The following is a 15,819-nucleotide window of genomic DNA, read 5'->3' on the forward strand; positions in this document are numbered from 1 at the left end:
AACCTGTGCTTAAAGAGAACTGTACGTCAGAAATATGGCAATATTTTGGCTTCAATAGAGAAGACGTGTCATAAATACAGGAACTGTGTAAAGGGCCGTTCACATATCACGTCTAATAACCATGACCTACGCGAGCTTGTGGAATTCTGAAAAGTTTAGATGTTCTCATCTCGTCGTGGCATAGGCGGGCCTGGAAAAATGTGCTTCCATTTTGAGCGCGCCTGCATTTGAAATAACGAATTTGCACGCGCAAAAAACGCGAAATGTGAACATACATGACGGTGTCACTAAGTCGTGCTGAAAAATTTTGGCCACGTCGAGGGGAAACTAATCTCCACAGTCATCTGGAACGCAACCTCAGGGAGCTATATGAAGACAATAACAGAGTCTCACAGACAACCATTAATCAAAGTGTTGCATGTGTAACGTTAACTCCTTATGAAAAAACTGAGATACTCTTCTGAAGATCAGAAGAATATCTATTAGCTTACATGTTTATTTTAGTATGATCATTACATATATAAATTATTTAAAAAAATTAATAAAAATAGCATTTCTCTAGGGAAATATTATATCGCAAGAAATATAGTTATCGCGATACTCAACAACATCGCATATTTTCCCAGTCTCGTGCAGCCCTACTGATGATATGAGATGTAAATGGCGATCGCGTTATGGAGAATGATCAGCTATTGCTTTTAATTTTATTATTGCTTTGTTTAGTTCACTCAAAGAGCGCTTAACCAGCTACAGAGAAACTGGCAGCCAGGCAACAGACAAGTGACCAATCCTGGCGACTTTACTTCACGGATTCTACCAGCACGGTTCGGCTGAGGATTCATTACCATTATAAGAACCGTTCGGCCTGACAGAGGAAAAGCAACTATTGTGGAGGCGTTCATGTGCGTTCAACTCGTAAATACAATCTTTACGTGATGACATGAAGCACCATATGAGTGTTGAGTGACGTACTGAAAAGCCCTCACGCTACTCATATGCTGAGAGAGAGATAAGATAGTAGAGCTGCACGACTCATCTTTAAAATACTGTGTTGGCGCTGCCGCTGACCCAGAGCGAGATGTCATGGAACAGCTTCACAAAGGGTCTTTAAAACCCTCATAATAATATCATTATTTCTGTGATACAATAATTCAAAGTTTAAAGTTCAAATATAAACACTGATGTCTACGATAGCGATCAAAATAGAGTAAATCAGCCTTAGATAGAAACTTGGCGTAGCGACAAGTGACTGTTAAAAATGTATTTGTAATTGAATTATTTAATCAAGAGAACGTAGTACTGTATGATGCTTCTGAAATAAAACTCATAAAGATGTGATTAATTTAATTTGTAAATATGACTCCTCTTATACATCATGTACAGTCTGTATAAGTGTATGATTTAACTTTTACCCATAGTCTAGTGTAAAAAGAAATACATTGCAATATCGAATCGCAATATTGTAGAAATGCAATTCTTAAAAATTGCAGTACGTATCATATCGTATCCAGTCCTTGTGTGTGTGTGTGTGTGTGTGTGTGTGTGTGTGTGTGTGTGTGTGTGTTTGTGTGTTAGTGTGAGAGAGAATGTGTGTGCGTGTGTGTGCGTGTGTGTGTGTGTGTGAGTGTGCTTAATGTATTTGTAAACATTTTAAGGAACTCTTAATATTAATGTAATTAATGTCCAATAAAGGCTGTATTAAAGCACTTAATGACATTTTCTGATTCTCCGTGACCTAATCTAGAGTGAGAACTATTTATGGTTAATACATTGTTAACAAAGCATTATCTAACTCTTTACATAAGAGCTAATTAAACAATAATACTTGGTTAATTACAGTGACAGTAAACCAAGAATTTGCTATTTGTAAATAGTCTCTTAATATATTAACTTCAGCTTATATAATATTATATACTAATCATTAACTATAAACTAATAGTTTGAAAATGATTTATAAGCGCTGTGTTACTGTATACTTGTGATAAAGTGTTGCCATTATTTCAAACTGGTCGCATTGTGTAATTGTTCCTTTTGTATGTGATGGAGTGATTCTTCTTTTTCAAAAATAACACAAAATAAACAAAGTAAAGATGAATTTGACTGCACACACACATTTTGAGGCAATGCTCAAGCTTTTACAAGGGTCTGTTTGCACAAGCATTACAAGGCAAGTTGATTTAGAGCAAACATTTGTAATTTAAAAAAACCTCTTCACTGTATCCTGCATCTGTTGTCTGGTTTGTAGATCGTTCAGTTTATTTAACTGTTAGTTTTAATAATATATGAAGATGTAAATGTTCCTCTTCAGGGAGACTCCTCACCGCTGCCTTCTACCGCCGGCAGGATCTGACGGCTAAAGCTGGAATCGGTCACTGAACCACCGGATGGGGCTTACACCAAAGATATATTGTATACACTATCTACTGTACATATTAATCCTTATTCTTTATGGCAGATATGATCTTACCACAGTATCTCCAGTTTACAGTGAGGATTCTCCAGTACAGCAGAGAACAGCTTCACTCCTGAGTCTCCTAGTTTATTCTCAGACAGACTCAGTTCTCTCAGGTGTGAGGGGTTTGATCTCAGAGCTGAAGCCAGAGCAGCACAACCTTCATATGTGACACCACAATCCCTCAACCTGTAGAGAACAGTGACACACATTAAGCCTATATCCAGAGATAAACATGACACTTAAAAAATAAATAACATAATGCTGTCAATATGAAATATATACAAACAAATATTCATTAGAAACAAGTTGTTAAATTACATCAGTTAGGATTAGGGGATTGAATATACAGTTTGTACAGTATAAAAATCATTATTTCTATGGAAAATCCCCATAAAACATGGAAACTCAACGTGTGTGTGTGATTGAGTGTGTGTGTGTGTGTGTGTGTGTGTGTAATTAATGTATTTGTAAACATTTTAAGGAACTTGTGTGTGTTAGGACTGGGAGGAAAAAATCGACTCCCCAAACTATCACAAATTTTTGGTTCACGATTTATTTTTCCAGAATCAATATTGATTGAAATTAAATTGCTTTAGTTTTGTCCTTGCTTATTGACGAGGTTGACAGAAGTTAGCCACTTTTGTTCCAACAGAGGATTTGCTTCCACCATTTCAAGTGGACGCGTGGAAGAGACGTGAGACTGAAAGCACTGAAAAGCCCTCGCACTACTCATGCTGAGAGAGAGATAAGACAGTAGAGCTGCATGATTCATCTTTAAAATACGGTAATCTCCATTCAAACACCCACACAATCTTCTTCCATTTCATCTGTCTATTAAACCTTTGACAAAATCATATCGCAACATTCAAATCTGTGTTGGTGCTGCCGCTGACCCAGAGAGAGTTGTCATGAAAAAGCTTCACAAAGGGTCTTTAAAACCTCATAATAGTATAATTATTTCTGTGGTACAATAGTTCAAATTATCATAGAAGTACTTGGATAAAAGTTTAAAGTTCAAATATAAACACTGATGTCTACGATAGCGATCAAAATAAATCAGTAAATTTAAATCAGTAAATCAGCCTTTGATAGAAACAATTGCAAATCGCAATTCTTAAAAATCACAATACATATTGTATTGGCACCCAAGTATCGTGATAATATTGAATCAGGAGATAGGTGCATCATCCCAGCCCTAGTGTGTGTGTGTGTGTGTGTGTGTCTGTACATGTGTGAGCTTAATGTATTTGTAAACATTTTAAGGAACTCTTAATATTAATGTAATTAATGTCCAATAAAGGCTGTATTAAAGCACTTAATGACATTTTCCCATTCTCCGTGACCTAATCTAGAGTGAGAACTATTTATGGTTAATACGTGGTTAACAAAGCATTATCTAACTCTTTACATAAGAGCTAATTAAACAATAATACTTGGTTAATTACAGTGACAGTGAACCAAGAATTTGCTATTTGTATATAGTCTCTTAATATATTAACTACAGCTTATATACTATTATATATTATTCATTAAAGGCACAATATGTAACTTTTTTGCTTTAAAAATAGCAAAAATCACTATATCTATGTTATATATTTTTTTAGTTGTGTACTTGCATTATCCCGACTGTTTCCAACAACTTTTTAAAACCAGGAGAAATTTTAATTTAATTCGAAGACACAGCACGTTTCTTTATTTCCGTTTTGTCGCAGTCAATGGCGTCATATCCGCGTTGTCCCTGGTTTCGGCTCGTGCTGCCATGGCAACCAGAGCTATGAACCAGAGCCGTCTGATAGTAACCAAAGCGACAGACGTGGACCACTGTAGTTCGCAATGTTTATTTGCACACTGTTGTTGTTTCGTTCAAACATTATGGACCATGGCAAGCAGACTTTGGATAAAAAAGGAGAACTAAAACGAGAATCAGTATCAGCGCGGTGTTTTCGAGATGCCTAGAGCTACCATAGACAGTATATAAACGAGAGCTCCACGTCCGAGACGTCGACCGCTCCTATATGTACTTTATTAAACAGGTGAGCACATTTACATAAAACTAATCAATGTTTTATAGTTCAACAATTATAAAATGTTAGAATATGATCTGTATGTTATTCTAATGTTGATCTAGCTTACTGCTAGTCTCATACAGACAGACTAACACATACATTTCAACACATTCAAATGCAGTTTAGTGTGCTAGTGTAATGTTAGACCAAGTGAAACAGCGCTGCGTTACCTCACAAGTTTAATCTGTCTAATATACTGACCTGTGAGTAGTAATTCTGCGTGTAGTTCGGTAGAATGAAATGTCCATATTCCTTTTATATACGCGGGACTCGCGTCGCTTGTTGAGCTGATAGCTGTCTCTTAGCAATCCCGAACTGCTTCATATCACAGTCATGATAAAAGCATCGATGTATTCAGTCATCCATAAACATTATTAGATCGGTCGGCTTGACGTTGGCGACAAGATCCATAATTCTTAGCAAATGTTGCGTCATCAAACTACGCCTTTGTTATTGTAAATAGGTTAGCGACCCCTAGTGGAGAAAAAATCCCATACTGTACGTTTAACTATAAACTAATAGTTTAAAATGATTTATAAGCGCTGTGTTACTGTATACTTGTGAAAAAGTGTAGGGCTGTAATCTCCCAGTCGATTAGTTGATTATTGGTCGATACGTTCTGGCTCGACCCAAATTCTGATTGGTCGATTTTTGCCGCGTTCATTTCATTAGTTTTGCCGCGTTCATTTCATCAGGTGGAAAGCACTAATTGCTAATGGGGGTGTTTTCAGAGCACCCCTGTTTATTAAAGTGGACGTGCCTTTTGTGTTTAAGAGTAAAAGCTTTAAGTTAATAGTCTATTCGTTTCTCAGCCGCGAAGCTGAGCTCCTATGTTCAGTAGTGATGATGTAATGATAGTGTCTGTCAGTTATTATAATACATATGACAAAAACAATTGTCTAAATTATGTTGCATATTCCTCAAAAGTTATTGTGATGATATCACTAGTTGACAACATAGTACTATTTTCGGAAATCATAGGCTATGATATTGCACAGATGCACGTGATGCAACGCTGTCAGAGCCGACAGACTCGTGTGTCAGACTCATTTCAGTGCAAAATTAGGCAAAAAACGATTTAATATACTGCAAATAGCCTACTAGTTTTTTATGTTTATTTATAATTCATTTAGGTGGACAACAAGGCTAACAAGTACTGCGCACAGTGCGCAGCTAATTAATTTAACGTTATTTTTTCCTAACGTCATTTTTAGTAAAAAAATTCAGGACTTCAGTCGACCAAGATTTTCTTTGGTTGATTACAGCCCTAATAAAGTTTAATTGTTCCTTTTGTATGTGATGGAGTGATTCTTCTTTTTCAAAAATAACACAAAATAAACAAAGTAAAGATGAATTTGACTGATGGCATTATTATTATTATTTTCAAGATTTCCATAGATATGGTGATATATTGTTATTGTGTGTTATTTTGGCCATGATAATCATGTAGTGATAAATCTGATATGGTGACAGCCCTGGTTCAGGTAAAACACACACCACTTCGCTCTTTTCAGCTGCACACACACATTTTAAGGCAATGCTCAAGCTTTTACAAGGGTCTGTTTGCACAAGCATTTCAAGGCAAGTTGATTTACAGCAAACATTTGTAATTTAAAAAAACCTCTTCACTGTATCCTGCATCTGTTGTCTGGTTTGTAGTTCGTCTGGTTTATTTTACTGTTAGTTTTAATAATATAGTAAGATGTAAATGTTCCTCTTCAGGGAGACTCCTCACCGCTGCCTTCTACCACCGGCAGGATCTGACGGCTCAAGCTGGAATCTGTCGCTGAACCACCGGATGGGGCTTACACCAAAGATATATTGTATACCCTATCTACTGTAAATATTAATCCTTATTCACTCCGAGTCTTTATGGCAGAGATGATCTTACCACAGTATCTCCAGTTTACAGTAAGGATTCTCCAGTACAGCAGAGAACAGCTTCACTCCTGAGTCTCCTAGTTTATTCCCAGACAGACTTAGTTCTCTCAGGTGTGAGGGGTTTGATCTCAGAGCTGAAGCCAGAGCAGCACAACCTTCATCTGTGACACCACACTCCATCAACCTGTAGAGAACAATGACACACATTAAAGCCTATATCCAGAGATAAACATGACACTTAAAAATAACATAATGCTGTCAATATGAAATTGTTGATAAACACATCAGTTAGGATTAGGGGATTCAATATACAGTTTGTACAGTATAAAAATCATTATTTCTATGGAAAATCCCCATAAAACATGAAAACCCAACGTGTGTGTGTTATTGTGTGTGTGTGTGTGTGTGTGTGTGTGTGTGTGTGTAATTAATGTATTTGTAAACATTTTATGGAACTTGTGTGTGTTAGGACTGGGAGAAAAAAAATCGACTCACCAAACTATTGCAATTTTTTGAAATATTTAACAATTTTTAAATAGATTTTTTTTATATATTCTAAAATCAATATTGATTCAAATTAAATTGCTTTAGTGTTGTTGTAGTGAGTTTGACAAAAGTTAGCCACTTTTGTTCCAACCATAGACTGTAAAAAAATATGGACGTAGTGTCCGTGACGTCACCCGTAGGTTTCTGAAGAGCATTTTTGAAGCCTAAAGTGGGCGGAGTCGGCCGTCGCCATCTTGGCCTTGCGTCACTCCCGGATAACAGAAAATAGGCAAACAGGCGGGGCGTGAGTGGAGGAGCTGAGGAGCCTGGCCTGGCTATCTGAAATCACCTAGCTCGACGTGATCGAGTTAGCTGATGATGTAAAGCCAATTAAACGTTCCTATTTTTGCCCTTCGAAATATTATAATAGTTAAAAGACATGGCTACAAGTGAGACTGTGTATTACTTCGAGAGTGTTTGTGTGTGACAGTGATTTATGTGCATACATGTCCGTCACTCTTTCTTATGGTCCGTCAGCGCGGCATCGCTCAAGTTCGTAGAGAGCTTATTCAGTCCATTTTAAATTCTGATTTTGGCCGTCTCTCAAATGGGTTAAACCATAGATATATTGCCTTTGAAGAGCAAGTAAATGCGCTAGAAAATCCGCGCTCATTCATGTGCATTTATTGCACGGACGGAGAAAGCGCCGACGCCTGCATGATTTCATCTGACGGTACATAAGCATATTATAATCCATCTGTTCCGTGAGAGCAGAACGAACGCATTTTATTGACGTTTTAAATTTGAAAACCCCCAAAAGCAACGAAATTGTCAGACATCCATTAGTGCATGTTCACAGAGGAAAACAACTGAAATACAGCGCTGGTTGTTCTCTCGAACGATAACGACGGAATCCAAAGACGTGGGCTTTGTACCCAAGTATTAAATTGTATGAAATAATCCCGAAAAAAAGTACAAACACTGCAGAGATGGCAAGTTCAGCAGCTAACATTTGCTGAGGTGTAGTGACGGCTAGTAACACAGCAGACAAACGGCTAGCACTGACAGCGGCAATCCATCTGTCACTCCAGTGGCCACACCCTTAAATTTAAATATTAATTAACTAAACGGAGGAGTTATAAAATAATTCACCCCCCTCACAGTTGTTATGAAGGGCAAAATTAGCTGTATAGACCAAAGCCACATAGAGAACCAGGCTGTAAACATATTTTTTTCTGCTGTAAAATTGGTAATTTTAACATGAGGGAGATACAGATTTGACTCACTTCTGCAGCCAGGCCAAGCGGCCAGTCAATGAATTGCAGTTTAACTCACTTCCGTGTTGGTTTCAAGAGAGAGACGGGGAGGTTGCCGCTTGGTTCCAACAGAGGATTTGTTATCATCGTTTCAAGTGGACGCGTGGAAGAGACGTGAGACTGAAAGCACTGAAAAGCCCTCACGCTACTCATATGCTGAGAGAGAGAGATAAGACAGTAGAGCTGCACGATTCATCTTTAAAATACTGTGATCTCCATTCAAACACCCACACAATCTTCTTCCATTTTGTCTGTCTATTAAACCTTTCACAAAATCATATCGCAACATTTTAAATCTGTGTTGCCACTGCCACTGACCCAGAGAGAGTTGTCATGAAACAGCTTAAATAGAAGTACTGGGATAAAAGTAGGGTTGGGAATTTTCCGGTTCTGGTTCCAATTCGTATAAAACATAATAAATAATAAAATTATTTATAATAATTATTTATAATTCATAATAAAACATAGAAGTAAGGGGAAAATGCACAATCCTTTGTGTATTTATTTCTTATACTTGTCAAATGAGTTTAACAGACTGGTAATGTCAATAAATTCAACATTTAGCAATTTTTGTCTGTACATGTGTGAGCTTAATGTATTTGTAAACATTTTGAGCGAATTGCTTAAAGTTATTGAAACTTTAGAGTGATTAAGCAGCATGGATAAATGAACAATAAGGAAGGGACGTGCCTGATCATTTAAAAACACATTAGAACTCAAATCGGCACTCACACAATGGCTTCTTGTGCCACCTTGACAGTGTGTTTCGCTTTGTGACATTTTAATGGTCAAATACACACAAAATTACGTAAAAAAACACCCATCTTGCTTCTTGTGCGCGCGCTCATTTTTTGAATGACTTTACACAACAGTTCCAAAATTATGTAATCGAGTCACATGACAATGGTAAGCGCTTACAATCTTGCATATTAAGATATAAAGTATTTCTTATGGCCAGTTAGATTGGTATCTGCTGTACTTCATGGATTCATGTATTAAGTCTGAGTTGTTTTTATCTGCACCATCACCATATAGTAAAGTGTGTTTACAATAGCCGCCCTAATATAATGTAGGCTACTGACGATAACAAGGTTGTGCGCTCCTACTTTGGAAACAAATGAAACATTCAAAATGTGGAGTTTTTATATTTATAACAGATGATAAAGTTAAGCAACATCACATAACCAAGAGCGTTGAATACCATCACGATTGAAAATGTGACACTGATTTCATATTACAGTTCAATAAACAAGTAGTTAATATTGAGTCATTTTAGAATTTTAGACACAACATTGGCATTTTTTGTTCTATTTCAGCAGCCAAAATAGTTCGACAGCGCATCTCAAAGGAAAACTCAACCTTGTTTCATTACCGAATGATTCAGTGTTTTGAACGAATCAGTCGAGTCAAAGATTCAATGAATTCCTATTCATTTACAACTGCCTTATCCCTGAATGAATCAGCCGTTTGAATGAATCGTTTGAATAAATTACTCAATGACTCACTCATTAAGACGGTCGCCTGCCGCCTCCTACTGGCAGTTTATAAATATTATAATGCAGTTTAATTTGATTGGTAACAGCCCTTTAGCATCTTATTATTCTATTTTAATTTATAGATCAAATTTAAGAATTTTAAATGAAAGATGAAGCATATATTTAAAATGATTAGGGATAAATGCCCTTTATAAAGGTTAAAATATCATAAATATGATGATTTATTTATGTTAAAGCTGACTGAACAGTGATGAGAATACTGATTCTGAGTAAATTATATTTACAACACACACACAGAAAAAAATTTTTCCTGGACAAACAAATGTTTTTACTCGGACAAGTGAATGACCGACCAAAGGACAATCAAATAAAAAGGCTTAATGTTGAGCCCTAGTATATTTTTATTATTATTATTCATTTATTTACCCATAAACCTGTCTTTAGGAAGCCATAAGTTACAGTGGCAAGAATAACTTTGTGAAACCTTTGGGGGTGGTGGACAGGGTTTACATTAACCCCCTGAGGTCGGCGGTATCACCGGCGATACCAGCTCGCTTTTTTTTTATCAGTGTAAAAGAAACTCATAAATACTCTGTTGACTTTGATTTTCCATAGGAGTTTCATACATCAATCGATTCTGTTAAATGTGTATTATTTTTGTGTATACTCACAATAAAAACAAAGTGTTGTGCTTTTTGCCAAATAAAGAAAAATAAACACGGAGCGAGTTCTGCCTTCTCTCTGCCAGTGAAGTCCATTCTGAAACGCGTCCGAAAATGAACAATAACTCAGCGAATACTCAGTCAAACAGGCATGCAGACACACAGGCATGAAGCTTGAATTCTCTTCTTTTAAATGAAGCAATTTATATAAAAAACAAATATTCTCATCTTGTGAAATCTGTATTAAAAGAGAGCGATTCCAGTCGACCTCATTACAGCTCATTCAGATGTAATGTGACACGCCCACGGAGAGCGTGCGCTATTCAAACACAAATGGCTGAGGCAATCCGCACAATCCTGTGAACGCCCCCATATCAGCTCGAGAAAATACAAGTTTATTCAGATCATTACTTGTTTACACCGTCTCGCAGCGCTGTGAGGAATAATAATAATGGAAAATGTACCTCAGAAGTCCGGGTATATCGAGGAGCGAGCTGAGGAATGCTGTAGTAAGTTTTTTTTCCTTCTCACGTGAATCGGGTTTCTGTTTATGAATGAATGAACGGCAGAGATGCGCGCTGTTTACCACAGCTCGCAAAAGACAGTTTAAATTTAAATCGCGTGTGTGAATGAATGATGATGTTTTAGCAAACTGTATTGCTATACTGAGATGAGTAAAAATCGACTGAAATATGTTGAAATAAAATGTAGGCTATTTGTATAAGCAACGTATTAAACTGCAAATTAACATTTATATGCCCTAATATTTCATGAAAACAACGTTACAGTCAGGCGAAATATGAAAGACAAAATTTTTTCTTGACTAGATTTGGGTACAGTTTTTACTGTAGAATATACTGTAAGATTACACTTGAATTGTTGTTGTAATTGTAACCTTTTTAATAAAAAAATATATTTACAAGGTAGATGTAAACAAACTATTAAAAGGTAAATATAATTTTTTTCTTTAAATAATTTGTATTGTGTTTTATTAGTAACAAATTTGGGGAGAGGATAAATATTCCAAAACTGAAAATACAGGATGAGAATTAACTGCACAATTACTAGACATGTTTACCTTGGATATTATACAATTTGCAAGCACAATTTGTGAAAAAAAAAAAAAAAATGTATATAAAATATTTGTGTATAAATATATACACACACATATATATATATATATATATATATATATATATATATATATATATATATATATATATATATATGTGTGTGTGTGTGTGTATGCATATATATATGTGTGTGTATATATGTGTGTGTGTGTGTGTGTGTGTATATATATATATATATATATATATATATATATATACAGGGGTTAAATTGTGATTTATTATGTGGGGGGGCTCTCCCTAGGGGGGTCCGGGGGTATCCCCCCCCAGGAATTTTTTTTGAAAAATAAACTATTAAATGGCATTTTCTGGAGAGTTTTGTGCAAAGAAATTGAGAAATTGAGTCTTACATGATATGTGAAAAACTGCAAGGTTAAGAGCATATTTGCATTGTTGTAGTATCAACAGGTATTAGGACATTTAGCATTATTACTGTTAATCAAATGCAGTGGTGGAATGTAACAAAGTACAAATACTTCGTTTCTGTAGGCCTACTTTACTTAAGTAGAATCAATAGTGCATACTTTTGACTTTTACTTCGTTACATTTTGCAGCAATTATTATACTTTCTACTCCACTACATTTCTACAACGTTTCGTTACATTTTCTGATCAGTTTTTCCCCTGCCAAAACAGGGATTGAAAAAAATGTCCTGTTTTCGGTGCTGATGCGGTGGTGACGCGTTCATGTAAGGGTGGCGCTGCCAATAAAGCACCTAAAAGCTGTCACAAAGAACCGGCAAAAGTAATGATTATGAATATGTAAAATGCTATCCTCGCAATCTTCGCAGTAGTGAACTCGCCAGAGAGAAATGCACATTTCATACGGATTAGGCTACACAAGCAGCGGTCTGTTTTCTTTCGTTTTGAATTGTTGTTTAAAAGAAGACCTTCCAAGCTTTCTATAGATATATTTATCAGGTCTGTCAGGCAAGTAGGCTCCCTTATACGCTGAGTTTCGGTTCATTTATGAGACGAGAGTCCAGTTCACTCGCCGGCTCGTCCGTGTCGTGATTATCTATTGTCTATATACTATATTTACTTATTTATTAAATCCAGGTAATTGGTTGATGAAACATTGATTAAAATTAAGATGCAATTAATACAAAACGAAATTAATTTTAAAGAAAGGCTTTGTGCTTTCTGTTTGAGGTCTCAGTGAAAGTTTTAAACAGTCTTTTAGTGCCACTTTCAGAGCGGTCCCGTCCGTAACATTGTTTTTTTCCTCATAAATGCGAACATGAAAAATAAAATAAAATGAATATGTTATGTTCTGTGGAGAGCCAACCCTTCTTCATCCGGTGTGTAGTATTACTTTGGTTTGCAGTGTAATTCACAGAATTACAAAAAAATATTTTGCCACCTAAAAGTTAAAGATTTTTTGTGTCACGTCCACGGCATGTGTAGCCTATTTTCCCTATAACGCGCGAGCGGTGCGCGATCATGGTCGACTGACAACAGGAAGCAGCTGAACAAGAGTACGGCCGTGTCCCGATTGTTCTCATCTCAGCTCCGCCAAGACAAAATAGACATGCCATTTCAAAATCTTTCATTTATAATCAGAAATATGTTTTCAAAAGCATCACTTTCATCAAATTTTATGTGACATTATTTCCAGTAGGCAACTGACTGCAAACGAGCAGGCTTATGTGCCGGGGCTGAGCCCCGGAGAGCCCTGGCCCAATTTAACCACTGTATATATATATATGTGTGTGTGTGTGTGTGTGTGTGTATATGAAGAGTTCAGATGCAAAAGCCTCTAAATGCCATCTGAAATTTTCTTCTAGAATGATCATTTTTATGAAGCTTGTATATTTAAGTTAGCTATAGGTGACACACCTGAATGAATGGCTCATTAAGTATGCAGGGGCATTGTCTCATCAGGTGTGTACTACTAAATATGCATGATCGTTTACGCCCCATCCGCATATTGGCTTTCCAAACTAAAAGTGTTTCGCAAAACTTAAATCAATGTATCGTTTTATGTGAATGATTAGGCAGGATGATTTTCACATCATTTTGAAGAAAAAACATCCATTAGTCAAAAGTCTTATTGACATATATTTAGTATGTGTTTTGTGGCCTTATTTCAGAAACTTTCATTTTTAGTTTTTTCAATAACCATGCATAAACATTATTCTCTCAAAAATGAAAACATGTACATACATGTGGCTCACATATCATAGTAGTCCTGTTTGTGCTAAATAGAGTGTAATTTTTTTTTTGCCATTGATATGTTTATAAGCAACTGAAAAAAGCACAAATGTCAGGGCATGTCAGAACATCTCAAGGACCCCAAAAACACCCCAGACCCCAGAGGGTTAAGACAGGAGTATGCCTTAATCTAGTTAATCGTGCATTTCTTTTCTTTTATTCCACAGCTGATGTGTGCAGTTTTTTATTGCTTGCATTAAAATAATTTTCTCTTGTTTTGATTTTTAATTGCAGTCTTTTTCTTCTGCCATTCATGCTTATCAGCTCCATGCAATCTTATGCTTTTCGTGGTTCAGCTGCACGCAGTCTGAAAAGGTTTTTTGGCAGTTTGCTAAAATAAAAGAGCCATTCTAAGAGCCATGGTTTAAGCCATGGGTCACCAAACTAACAACTCAGGCCCGCCACCCCCCTTTGACTGGCCCCCCAGCCCCTCTGCCCCCACTACTTGAACCGGCCCTATGAGGCAATCACCAAAAGTCGTCATGGACGGCAGGGCCGGCCCGCGGCATAGGCGGTATAGGCAAATGCTAAGGGCGCCACTCATCCATAGGGGCGCCAGAATGTGTGAACGAGTGAATTTTTTTTTTTTTTTTTTTTTTTTTTTTTTTTTTTTTTTATAATAGGCTAGGCTACTATTTTAAAACCATTAATTCGAAATACTACCAAATAAAGCAAAAAAAAAAAAAAAAAGTCCGGCTCTTCAATCTTCCCCCGCCCATCGAGTGCATGAAGTGCGTCAGAAACAGAGCGCGTGCGGGATCAGTTGTTGGTAATTTGTTGTGTAGCGTGCCCGACGCCGCATCCAATGTAGACAGCACTGCTTTTGTTAACACACAGCTCGTAGAAACGGGCCTAGAAGCTCGCGCCAGTTCTAGACACGGTGAAAGTTTCCTGATTGTGACGTAAGGCCGAATTTACATGACACATTATAAATGAGCATAGTCTGCGTGCGATAGATACAGTGCCAAAAAGAAGAGAAGAGGATAAAGACAGAGGTAAAGTCATGTAGTGAATGAACAATTTATTGCATAGGAGTAAGATACTATAATTTCATGGCAGTTATTTTTACCTTAAACTTAATGTTAGCAGTTGTTCTGAGTTCTGAGTCCCCAGACTGTGATTTTGTAACAATCATGTCAGTTTTAAGACGCATTTTTTATTATCACTTTTTTATTAATGTTTTACTCTACAGTTGTGCAGTTTTGGGGGGATACAGTACAGGCCAAAAGTTTGGAAACATTACTATTTTTAATGTTTTTGAAAGAAGTTTCTTCTGCTCATCAAGCCTGCATTTATTTGATCAAAAATACAGAAAAAAATGTAATATTGTGATATATTATTACAATTTAAAATAATTTGTTTTCAATTTATTATACTTTAAATTATCATTTATTTCTGTGATGCAAAGCTGAATTTTCAGCATCATTACTCCAGTCTTCAGTGTCACATGTGACATCCGGTCTATCACATGATCCTTTAGAAATCATTCTAATATGATGTTTTATTATGAGTGTTGGAAACAGTTCTGCTGTAATGTGTGTGTGTGTGTGTGTGTGTGTGTGTGTGTGTGTGTGTGTGTGTGTGTGTGTATATATATATATATATATATATATATTAGGGGTGTAACGGTACACAAAAATCACGGTTCGGTACGTACCTCGGTTTTAAAGTCACGGTTCGGTTTATTTTCGGTACAGTAAGGGAAAGAAATGCAAACATTAAACTGCAGGTTGTTTATTACTATAAACTTTTTTTAACAATTTGTTTACACTTTTTTAAACACTTTTTAATAAAATATAATAAAATAGATATAAAATAAAAAAAGAATAAGAAATAAAATACTGCTGCAAAGTTCTCCACTAAATAAAATACTCTGTCTCAAACCAATATCACATAATAAAATATAATGAAAAATATAAATAAATAACTATGATTACAGTGCAGGAACAGAAAATAGCCCTATATTAAAATAATATTAAACATATATTAATGTATTATTATTTTTCAATAATCAATCAACATAATAAATGTAAGATTTTTTTTTTCCACTTTTTTAATAATTATCAAAATAAAATATAGTCCAAAGCTATAGTACAAAGCTATTATTACCAGAG

At 36.0% G+C, this 15,819-nt stretch overlaps 1 protein-coding gene across 2 annotated transcripts in view; it reads right to left on the reverse strand.

Annotated features, from left to right (window-relative positions):
• Positions 1-15,819, reverse strand: part of LOC307159014 (NACHT, LRR and PYD domains-containing protein 3-like) — a 322,697-nt gene that overhangs the window by 276,813 nt on the left and 30,065 nt on the right. For both annotated transcript variants that reach the window (XM_079872095.1, XM_079872096.1), the window contains exons 8-9: positions 6,413-6,586; positions 2,468-2,641 (exon numbers count right to left, since the gene is read on the reverse strand). In XM_079872095.1, the coding sequence (XP_079728221.1) occupies positions 2,468-2,641; positions 6,413-6,586 (348 nt within the window). The remainder of the gene's footprint in view (positions 1-2,467; positions 2,642-6,412; positions 6,587-15,819) is intronic.

This window comes from Squalius cephalus (genome assembly GCF_949319135.1).
Source record: "Squalius cephalus genome assembly, chromosome: 5".
Classification (NCBI taxonomy): Eukaryota; Metazoa; Chordata; class Actinopteri; order Cypriniformes; family Leuciscidae; genus Squalius; species Squalius cephalus.